This window comes from Hyperoodon ampullatus (genome assembly GCF_949752795.1).
Source record: "Hyperoodon ampullatus genome assembly, chromosome: 9".
Classification (NCBI taxonomy): Eukaryota; Metazoa; Chordata; class Mammalia; order Artiodactyla; family Ziphiidae; genus Hyperoodon; species Hyperoodon ampullatus.
The window spans coordinates 107,517,051-107,529,213 of record NC_136922.1 but is presented as its reverse complement, the minus strand read 5'-3'; the positions used below and the strand labels follow the sequence as shown (position 1 = coordinate 107,529,213).

Here is a 12,163-nt window from a genome sequence, read left to right as displayed (position 1 = left end):
TGACTTACCATTCTGAATCATGTAGTGCAAAATTTGTTCAATCACGGACACCACATAGCTAGCATCTTGTAAAACAGGCAAATAGGTGTTCTCAGAGGAAAACACCTCAAGCATTCTCATTGGAAGTGCAACATTCAAACTGTCATCATTACAGTTCTGCAGTAACCTGTAAAAACGAAAAAAAAAAGTATTCACATACTTACTAGATGGCAAGTGTCACCAAAAGTTTCGTCAAATTCTTCTCTTCGCTACGGTAAGTGTTCGAGCTGTTCTGTTCTAGCACTAAAATATCCCTGAAAACAGACGTGACTCCAAGACAGACAGGAAATAACCAAGCATCGTGTCACTGACACTTTTATTGAGTCCTTATTATGTGCCAAATAGAATGATGGCGCCCGGTTTAGAGAGGAAAAATGCACCATCAGAGACAGAGAAACAGAAAAGGAAAATCAAAGATCACCAATGCCGTGTGGGGAGGGTATGATCCACTGACCTACGCTACATCTAATCCAACTCAGATGAGGATCTTTCCACAAGTGCCTGCAAGACTTTCCATGCCCACAATATCCCCCAAGAACACTTAGTATATTTCTGATCCTAAGTCGTCTAGCATTTTGACTAAAGACTCCCTTCTTACTATGAGAATTATAGGCAGAAAGGAAGGCTTAGCTGTCACAAAACTAAGTCTTACTTAAAAACAGAGAATGTCTTTTTTTATTTACATCTTTATTGGAGTGTAATTGCTTCACAATGGTGTGTTATTTCTGCTGTACAATAAAGTGAAGAGCTATATGTATACATAGATCCCCTCCCTCTTTTCTTAGAATCAGCTTTATAGAGACACAATTTACACATGAAAATCTGCACTCATTTCAAGTATGCAATGCAATGAGCTCCGACATTACCCCACAATGAGGACACAACACATCCACCCACCGCTTCCTCTCAGCCCTCTCTAGTAACTTCCTCCCTCCAACTCCCCCACCCCCAACCAATTTCTTCTCTCACAGTCTGCATTTTCTACTGTTCTATACACGAGGAACCATACAGTATGTACACAGTAATGTCTAGATTCCTCACTCAGCATCTTTCTGAGATTCATCCAACATGTTAAAAACATGGTCCTTTTACTGCTAGTAGCATTCCACAGCATGGGAAGACCATGTTTTGGTTATGTATTATTCTGATGGACACGAGTCGTTTCCAGACTTTTCTTGTTACAAATAAAGCTGTATGAACGTTCAAGGATAGCGTGTGTGGACTTGTCTCATTTCTCTTGGGTAAATTCCTAGGTGAGGAACCACTGGGTCACATGGTAGCCGGACAGTATTTAACTTGACAAGAAACCATCCGGTGTGAAGGGCCGTATGTGAGAGTCCCAGCTGCTCTGTACCGGTAACGCTTGGCATTAACCCTTTTTCAAGTTTTAGCCAAGCTAACGGCTGCATTACTGAACTTTACCGTGATCTGAATTTGCATCTCTGTGATTATTTATGATGTTGAGTACCTTTTCAAGTGCTTATTGTTAATTCATGTGTCTGCTTTTCAAAAGTGCTCCACCTTTTAAGTGGGTGCTTTGTTTCTTGAAAACCCAGGTACACTGTCTGTGCCCACCCAGGCCGCACCCACCTGGCCCTCATTCCACCGAGCCCCTGCGTCCATTTCCCCTCCCCCCTGGATCCCAGATAAGCGCCCTCTCAGGTTTCCCACCTTGGTCTCCAGACCCCACTGCCTCACCCACGCCTGGCCCACGTCTCTGCCCCTGTGCAGAGCTCTTCATCATTCACAATTCCTCTTAAGCCCGAGCCAACCGGCCCTTCCCCACCGCTGCTCTCATCAAGGCGATCAACGGTGCTACGGCGGGGTAAACCGCCAGACTGTGAAATGGGCAGAAAAGACTGGTGGCCGGCCCAGCTTGCTCACTGTGTTACCCTCCATCCTCGCCTTCCACCAGGCTGATCTACAACTGCGTAGAGACAGAAGCTAACTTGTAGAAAACTGACAGGAATGCAAATGTTTCCCATACAGAGCGACACAAATTATTCCTGTTCCTGGCAATGCAAAAGGCTTCTGCCAGAGAATATAAAATCCCTAAGGCACATCCTTATTTGAATCAGTTGTAACATCTCACTGGTTCCCTCGTTAATTAACCAGTTAAATAAAATCACTGACACGTGTTCACAGGGAGTCCTGATTTTTACCTTTCCTGGAAAGCAATACTGAGCATTACCAACTCAATGATCAACTCTCTGACTCCATTTATGCTGGTGGCTACCTCCTGACCGCCCTCCACTTGCCCCCTCCCCCGTGCTTTCTCTACGTGGATGCCAGGGCCCTGGACTCTCCTCCTCCATCACTAGCTCCCCCTCTTCCCCACAGCATCCTGATGTCAGGGGACCCCAGGGACCAGTCTTTGGTTCTCTTTCTACACAATTCACTTAATCTCATGCATGTTTATGTTCCTTAGTGTTTAAGGAACAACTTCATCCTCCTAAATGCTTGAACCAAAAGCTGGTATGCATCCTTGGCTTTATTTTCTGAAACCCCACATCCAGTCTGTAAATCCTATGCACTCTAGGTTCCAACCAACTTCATGACACTCCCACTGTGATCACCATGGCCCAAGACACCATCATTTCTGGAATGGACCACTGCTGTCTCTTACGGATCCCCGTCTCTGCAGCACACTAGTGAGAACAGTTCTAGAAAAACATAAATTGGAGATGCACGGTGGCAGGGGCTATTCCAGATGAAAAGATTCAAGAGACATCCAAGGTTATGTGTGGTCAATTAGAGTTTATTTTTTAAAAAGAAGAAAGAAAGAAGAACAGCTATTCAATATAATTTGAAAACAGGAGAAACTTGAAAATGGACTTAGTATTAGACAAGATGACCAACCTGAGTCATTTCTAAGAATGAGTGCTGCTATTACTGGGATTGTCAAACCAGACTGGTTGCCCTAGTGATAGTTAATATTACTCTCAATCATTTTTAAAGGTGTACTAATGAAACTCTTGTTTGCAGGAGTGTCCTTCTTTGGGGAGATGGCCACTTAAGTATTTTGGGAGTGGGAAGTCACTATGTTACTTTGAAATGATTCAGCAAAACGTTAACAGTGGTCAACAATGTTAAAAACAGTCGACTCTGGACGGCAGGCAGATGACCACTTACTGTGCCACTTTTCTACTCTTTTATGTTTGAAAATTTCATAATAAAAACATTATAAGAGTCAGGGAAGAAAGAAAATTCAGGTCATGTCACCCTTGGCTCAGAACTCTTCTTTGACTTCTCTCCTCTCTCAGCATGAAAGCCAAAGTCCTAAAGAAAGTCCTTTCCAGGGCTTCCCTGGTGGTGCAGTGGTTAAGAATCCGCCGGCCAATGCAGGGAACACAGGTTCGAGCCCTGGTCCGGGAAGATCCCACATGCTGCGGAGCAACTAAGCCCGTGCGTCACAACTGCTGAGCCTGTGCTCTAGAGCCCGCGAGCCACAACTACTGAAGCCCGCGAGCCACAACTACTGAAGCCCGCGCACCTAGAGCCTGTGCTCCACAATGAGAAGCCCGCGCAGCACAACAAAGAGTACCCCACGCTCGCCACAACTAGAGAAAGCCCGCGTGCACAACAACGAAGATCCAATGCAGCCAAAAATAAATAAATTTAAAAAAGCAAGTCCCTTGCAGATCCTGGGATGTGCCCGGAGGGTCCTCCCTCTGCCTCCCCACCAGAGCCTGGGGAGACTCCGGTCCCTGCACAGCTGTCCATCCTCCCGCTCAGGGCCACCCTTCCCGCCACACTCTCTGAAGTCAAACTACACCCCCAAATTTCAACCCCCCCTTTCCTCCTTTTATCCTCCTCATTATTTAACGTTTATTTCTGTCACATAACGACATTCATATGTTACTTATTCTTGCTTATTCTTGGTCTCCCAGAAGACAGTCTCCAGGAGAGCAGGTTCCTTCTCTGCCTGTCACAGTCACATGCAGTGCTGAGAACTGGGCCAAGCACTTAGTAGGAAGCCCATAAACTTTTTTCATCAACCAAGTTATTAACTGATTAGCCAATCCCAGTTTTGTTCCTAATGGATGCTCACATAAGAAAAAATATAAGTAATGTCAGTATTCATTACTTTTTTAAAAAATTATCTTTATTTTCAAAATAAATTTACTGAAGTTGATAAGCAGCTGTTTACAAACAATGCTAGCACTAAATAAAAATGACAGAAAGCGTGTACTTTGAGAGCTGTACTAGATGCCAACAATGACCCCTGTACCGTTAGATCCCTGAGCCCTCAATGATGCTTCCAGTGCCCAAGGAAAGGCAAAAAAATGGCTTTGAAGGCTGAAGGTGACCAGGAGACCATTTTCTTTTAAGCAGAGGTGTACCCATCAGTCCAACCACCCAGTAGAGCACTTAAATACGGGGCCTGGAAGGACCAGTCTCATCCAATATTCCTCACTGTAGAATGAAGCTGAAAACTAGATCCAGTAACTTCCGTCCTGCCCTAAGCCGGCGAGACACAGAGGCAGTACCAGAATCTAGTCTCCTGGCCTCCGCTTCATTACTATACTGACCTGAGCTCCACTTATCCTCAACTCAGGTGGCATTGACTTCCGTGTTATCTGTTCATGTATTTTATACACAATGAGGCACATCATCTCTTTCACATAAAACTACTTTTCTAGCTCTGAAAAAGTTATCTTAAATTCCCATGGAGACCAAAAGAGTGGAAGAAAGCACACGTCCCCTTCTCTGGTAACTTGCCAAAGCACCTAAAGTTCAATGCCCTGCACACGGCACGTAAGATCATTCACTGGTTTATTAACATCACACACTTGAAATAAAGTTTCTAACAGATTGCTATTTTAATTTTACTTTGTTAAAACTTCATTCCTCCTCTAAAGGAACCAGCTTCCTTAGAGAAAACAGCCCCGACCTGGGGCTTTCAGGGGAGGTGTTAAATAGAGCCCAACATAGTGTGGTCCCAGAAAGCAAAGATGCCTCAAAACACTGATGGGGCTCCATCCAATAAGGGCTCCCTCTACCCAGCATTTTAAAATACATGAGGCCTGACTGAGACTCAAGGGAAAAGGAGGCAGGGTCTTCTTCAGAAATAATGCCAACGAACAAACACTGAAGAAACAACAGAATTAGAAAAATCAGCATTCTATAAACCACGGATATAACAACTGATTCAGGCGTAGATCATCAAATGCAAAAACAAACCACTGGGTGACAAGGAAGGAAATGTACCTGCACAATACAGAGAGGAGTTTTTACCTTCACTCAGCCTCACTGAGAAGGAGCTACGTCTCAGGTGAGGCACTAAGACTCTCACAATTCTCTGCTATGAAGCATTCTTGCTGAACGTGCTTAAACTGGATCAAGTACAGCCCCATGTCAGTGGCTCTCACGGGGGTGACACTCGGCAGTGTCTGGAGACCTGTGTGACCAAACGGGTGCCGCCTGCATCAAGTGGGTGCAGGGCAAGCATCCTGCTAAACACCCTACAACACACAGGGCCACGTGCACAACACAGAATGGTTCAGCCCCAAACGTGAAGAGGATGTGGTTGAAAAACTCTCCTCTAGAACTGACAGCCGATTTAAAGGAAAGAGAGGAGACAAAGGAATAAGGGAAACAAATGGAGCCTAGGATCATCAAAACAGAGAAGGTATTTTTGAGATAACTGGGGAAATCTGAATATGGAGTGTGTATACCACATGATATTAAGAGAATTACTATTCATTTTCTTAGATGTGAACATAGCATTACGGTTATCAGAGAGTGTGCTTTCTTAGGAGAAGTACGGTGAATCGGGTGAAGCGTCATGATGTCTGCAACTTACTTTTACATGCTTTAGAAAAACAACACACTGTACGTGTGGAGAGAGAGAAAAAGCAAATGTGGCAAAATGGTAACTTTTGAATCTAGGTGGAGGATATATGGTATTCTTTCAACTTTACTGGTGTTAGAAATTTTCCAAAACAAAAAGTTGGGGAAAACAAGGAGAAATTACATTTGGATTTATCATCTATTAAAATTACTCGCTAAATGAATACCTTCGAAAGGACATTAAGTGTCCACAAACTACAACCCGTGCGCGGAACCAGCCACAGGCTGTGTGGCTCTCGGGTGAAGTGTGCTCCTGACACCTTTAAAAGCTTATAAGGAAAAACACAGTATGTGTAAGAGAGCAAACCCTAAACTTCATGCCATCTGGGCGTTTACAGAAAACGTTTGCTGACTCCCGCTCCAGCGAATCAATGCGTACAATGTGTTTCTCAAAGTAAAAGTTTTTCCAAGAAATAAAAGGGGTTTGAAAAAAATAAGATTTCTTGGGATTGGTGATCTTCCAGACTCTCTCTCTTCATAAAGGTTCTTCTCTACCTTTAGTCCAGCTCAGGATTCTGGAAGTCAGTTAACAAGGCCTAGCTCTGATAGTAATCCTAAATAAACCTCACTACATGCAACTTCCAGAAAATTAGCTGAAATTATATTAAAGGCTCAGAATCATTTGAAAGTTTGCTACTGTGCAGATATCAGCAATTTTGAGAAAAACAGTGAAGATGTTAATTTGTTTTCTCATTCAGGTACCACACTGCTCACATCACCTAAATGTGCCTTGTAGACTGAATCCAGCAAAGTCATGGAAGTGACTTATTTCAAGTCCATACATAAATCACAAGAGCCTGATGAAAGGCCTGCTCTAAAGAGCCTGTATCCTAGGGTAGCGACCCTAGGAGAAAAGGATCATCCTCACAGCAGGAGTCCTTTCGGGGGCCCATCCACTCGCTAGCAACCAGGACCCCTGATATTCCACAAGATAATTCCAGAGCCTATTTGAAAGAAAACATCATCTGGAAGGTATTTATATCTATATTTTAATTTCTACAGGGAGAATCACAGGAGTAAAAACTGTAATACATAGAACATTCCAGTCTCAAAAAGAAAAAAAAGGGAAAACCACTGTCACAGACATTGAAAACCAAAGGGTATTTTCCTCTAGACAAAGTGACCACCACGTTGCACAAGTTGCTGACAGCGATGGGTTTACCTGCAACAGAGGCTCATCAACCTCTTTATTTGAAATAAGCACGTAAGTCTCTCAGATCCATCCAACTGCTGGACAAACAAAGAGCTATATTTAATTAGGTTCTGATACATCCATATCTGAAAGAAACAGCAAAACATACAATTATAACTCTCAGTCCATAAAAAGCTAATTATTTACTAATTACAAACATACCAAACTTTCCTTAATTGGTAAATACTTAATCAAAATAATCAAAACATGATAAGAAGAAGTAAATCTTCTAAGTCAGGTTTTAGATAGTAGTACACAAACGCCCTGAATTTTCCATCTTAAGAAAGCACATCAGCATGAAGTTAAATTACTAAATTTATTACTAAAAGTACTTAAAACTCATGTAAATGTGAAACAAAAAGTTCATTTGCAAAAATCAGCAAAGCACAATAAAAACATATGAGAATCACAATCTTAATCCTAAATTACAAAGGATAACGGTCCCTCTTTTTACCTTTCTCCTCTGAGTTTCCAGCACCTTTCCTGTGGATACTCTCCTTCCCTAACTCCATGAAATGTCGGTAGAAAAGGCAATCATTCAGTCCCACTATTCCCGATAAAAGGCCAGGTGTGTAGCATGTGAGGCGAGAGATGTGTCACTTAACTAGACGGGAGGAATCCTATCACCATGTTTATACAAACCATCGCAGTGTGCCCCTGAAGTACCTTACAATTTTATTTGTCAATTATACGTCCACACAGCTTGAGGGGAAAAAAGGTCAGAGACGCATCTGGATGGCCAGAACCCGCACTGTCCCGGACACAGTGATGGGCCATCGCGGTGGGCAAATGCTGAGTTAGATTTCTGTCGAGCTCCCATCCAGGAGGTCTCTCTAGTGTGGATACAGCTGCCAGAAGTGATTTTGAAAACACAATACCGAACAGGAATCTCTTATACTTCCTCTACGATATTTTTGTTGCTATTTATTCATTTCATGAGACCCATTTAGAAGCGTTAAAATTAAGACAGCTTCTTAAATGTGCCACAGAATCTTTTCTTTACCTGTCATTTTTACAGAGTTTCTCCTCTGACAGTAACACTTATTTGATATAAAATATTATCAAACAATTAAAGTACTAACACAAGTGTTTTGCATGATAAATTCGAGTGTGCCCTAAGTTGGGTGGAAATAACTCTGAGACCCAATCCGAATGTTAATTTACCTACACACAAGCTTTCTTCTTGAGGTATTTGGAGCTACTTGTTCCTATTTTCTCAGGAACCAATATCATACAAATATTTTCTGCACTATCTGACACGCAGTTCATTCTAAAATTTGTACTGAATACTACCCGTTACCAAATAAAACTAGGACGTACAGTAACTAAACATTATAAAAATCTGAAGGCCAACTGGAGGAAGTACAAGAAGAAGGCTGTAAATACATTAATCAAGTAATTACGTTTCAACGACATAAAAAAAACCTCAAAGTACTTTATTTGAACACTTTCTGGACTGTTTTTTTTTTTTAATTGAGGCATAGCTGATGTACAACATTATATGCTTCAGGTGTACAACACGGTGATTCATAATTTTTAAAGGTTATCCTCCATTTATAGTTATTATAAAATATTGGCTATACTCCCTGTGCTGTACAATATATCCTTGTAGTGGACTGGATTTTGATACTGCTTTTTACATTCTTGACAAATGCACCAATATCATCCCAAAAGTTCTAAGTACATTAAACATCTGCTTTGCTTAACTTTTTGTTGTTATTTACTAAATTCAGATAAGTACAGCTTCAAAACCTTTCCGCCTTATCCATCCTTTCTCAGGAAGTTAACTGAGGCTGTATATCAATAAAACAAGGGAGTAAACCAAGAAAGCAAAAAGATATGGAATCAGGAAAGAGGAACTGAAACGGAAGCAAAGCAAAGCGGAGGTTTCCCCAGGAACATGGCAGGCGTGGAGAGCTACCACTCCAAAGAGTGCAGCAAGATCCCAGGACGCAGAAGGAACAGCTCAGGGGGAAAGAGCATCAGTGACCTGACTCTCTAATCACGGAAAACTGTACTGAGAATTATTTCACTGTTAGGAGGTGGAAGAAGACTTTATCATAAAGAGATTTAAAGATAATTAAACAGAAATGACACCATAATTAACTCCAGAATAACTCAAGAAAACTGTACGCAAAAGAAAATACAATCACAGTACACTATTTTAGCAGCGACCATATTTACAGTCATTATAATAAAAAATAAATCCAGGGAGTAGGTGAGGAACGGAGAGCTATGCACGCGCACTTCTGCACAGAGCACCTTAGAAAGACTATCAAAAGCGGCACCACGCCTGCTCTTCAAGTAGGAATCAGGGCACTTGAAGATGGGCAGGAGACTTTCCCTCCACATATGACTGATTTTTTGTGTGCAAACTGAATAAACAATCCAGTTTGCTTTTCTCATATAAACCAGGTTTGAGGACCTGGTTAATTCTAATCCTACACAGGGCCTGTAGGACTGGGCGGCTGCACCACGTCCAGAAACCATGCAGGAAGCGCTGACCAGACCTTAGAGCAGGGCAGAAGCAGTTCTCCAAAGGGAAGGGTGCTCTGGAGAGACACAGGACTGACGGCCCTTCTGACCCCCACATGGCTGTGCTCCACGTCTGACCTTCAATCCGCAGGGTCAGAGTACGTGAGGAAGGAACAGACTGCTCCAGAAAGAGAGCCAGATGACCTGGTGCTGTACGTTTCTCATTCTTTTTCTCACAGACTTCAGAAAGAAAGCCTAGAAAGAGCCTGCCTTTAGGGGACACGGGCTCAAGCCCTGGTCCGGGAAGATCCCACATGCTGTGGAGCAACTAAGCCCGTGCGCCACAACTACTGAGCCTGCGCTCTAGAGCCCGCGAGCCCCAACTACTGAGCCCACGTGCCCCAACTACTGAGCCCACGTGCCCCAACTACTGAAGCCCGCGCGCCTAGAGCTCGTGCTCCACAACAAGAGAAGCCACCGCAACGAGAAGCCCACGCACCGCAACAAAGAGTAGCCCCTGCTAGCCGCAACTAGAGAAAGCCCACGCGCAGCAACAAAGACCCAACACAGCCAAAAATAAATAAATTTAATTAATTAATTAATTTAAAAAGAGCCTGCATTTAAGGAAAGCCATCTATACTGCCCCTAAAGATTTATGGAAAGTTCTTCCCATGGTCCAGCCTAGCTCAATACCAGAAGCAACGTTGGGTGTTAAAGCCAAACACCAGATAAGCAATAAAGTATTCCTATATCTTCTGCACTTATAGTCCACACAAGGATCCTTCTAGTACGTACGGTTGGATCATGGAAGACTTACTTTTCACTGTATACCCATGTTTTAATTAGAAATTTTTAATCCAGGTAAATAAGGATGTCTAAGAATAAATACGTATTTAACCTAACGAATCTCAGTATCTCCTGGGAAAGTGGACACAGTAACAAGTTCCACTTTATAAAGAGGATTCATCCACATATCTCCTCCGTTAATACACACAGTTCCTCATCACTGATAACATCAAAAGCTATAACACTTTTTAAGTTACACAGTTTTATTTTAGATGTTTCAAGAGAGAGACCTTAGAGTTTAGAGATTTACATTTAAGTATTTACAGGTTAACAGGCTATGATACTGAGGATGCACATCACAGGGTGGAGAGTTCTGTGCAGAACAAGGTGCCGTCTGTGCAGACTGGGTAACGGGGACAGCACAACAGAGTAGCCTACTGCTTCTTATATTTTAAATTTTCCTTAATAAAAAAAATGAAAAAGCCTACTGAAAATCTGCATCGATTTTTAAGAGGTAAAACATTATCACCAAGACGACCTATTACCACCGCTTGTTGAAGAAGTCACAAGGGTGAGACACACTGGAGGGGTTTTCTGACCACATTAAACCAAAAGCTGGAAAACACATTAACAAGGGTTAGTGAAAACGTAGTACTCACCAAGCGTTTTGAGTCTTCATTCTGTTTGTAAAAAAACAGAAGCTGCCTCACCAAAAGGGTAAGGTTGGGACCGCTAGCGATGGAAAAAGTGCCACCGGACTGGGACAAGCTGGCACGGCGATCAAATGCACTTCTCTGGATGGAATACTGAAAACAAAACGAGACATAAAGACAGGATCACATGATCGTATGGTCTAAATGGTCACTCAATGTTTAAACTGGAGTAGTGGAAACTGACAATTAAGATTCCGTTACTGAGAAGTTATCATTGGTAAATGGTTAATGAAACCCAAAAAGCCTGGAATGTAGTGACAGAGCCGTGAACGCCCTGTGCAGGAGTCTTCCACCACCTCCTTCTACTGTGATCTTTAGCCGTGGTTTGCATTTAATAATTTAAAAATCACCAAAAAACTCATATGTTTATAAATCTTTATGTAAACTAATAAAATTAACTATTGGGGAAAATACTGTTATCCACATTAACTTTCATTAAACAAGTAAACACATACAAAATGAATTCCACTTCTAAGAATCCAAGGCCATATTTAAAATAAGCTCTCAGGGCTTCCCTGGTGGCGCAGTGGTTAAGAATCCGCCTGCCAATGCAGGGGACACGGGTTCGAGCCCTGGTCCGGGAAGATGCCACATGCCGCGGTGCAACTAAGCCCATGTGCCACAACTACTGAGTCTGTGCTCTAGAGCCTGCAAGCCACAACTACTGAGCCCACGTGCCACAACTACTGAAGCCTGTGTGCCTAGAGCCTGTGCTCCGCAACAAGAGAAGCCACTGCAATGAGAAGCCCTTGCATCGCAACGAAGAGTAGCCCCCGCTCGCAGCAACTAGAGAAAGCCCGCGCACAGCAATGGAAGACCCAACGCAGCCAATCAATCAATCAATCAATCTATTAAAAAATAATAATAAATAAAATAAAATAAGCTCTCTCATACCTTTCTAATTCCTTCTCAGTTTAAAAACAAACTTACTTGCTGTTTTCTGTCTCTATAGCCTCGAATAAATGACTGGATAATTATTGCATTTTTCAATCTTCGTCTTTCTTCCTGAATAATGCAGGGAGGAGGGAACAATGGGTCAGGATCAGTGAAAATGACAAATACTAGTTCAGACTTAAAAAAAAAAAACAGCTACATAATTCACGTA

General features: G+C 42.4%; 1 protein-coding gene across 1 annotated transcript in view; it reads right to left on the bottom strand.

Moving 5' to 3' along the window:
* UBE3C (ubiquitin protein ligase E3C) overlaps positions 1-12,163 on the bottom strand; it is a gene marked incomplete at its 3' end in the record, with an annotated part of 112,929 nt that overhangs the window by 74,928 nt on the left and 25,838 nt on the right. Inside the window, exons 3-6 of the mRNA XM_079710952.1 lie at positions 11,989-12,063; positions 11,005-11,151; positions 7,055-7,170; positions 9-166 (exon numbers count right to left, since the gene is read on the bottom strand). Of these exons, the coding sequence (XP_079567078.1) occupies positions 9-166; positions 7,055-7,170; positions 11,005-11,151; positions 11,989-12,063 (496 nt within the window). The remainder of the gene's footprint in view (positions 1-8; positions 167-7,054; positions 7,171-11,004; positions 11,152-11,988; positions 12,064-12,163) is intronic.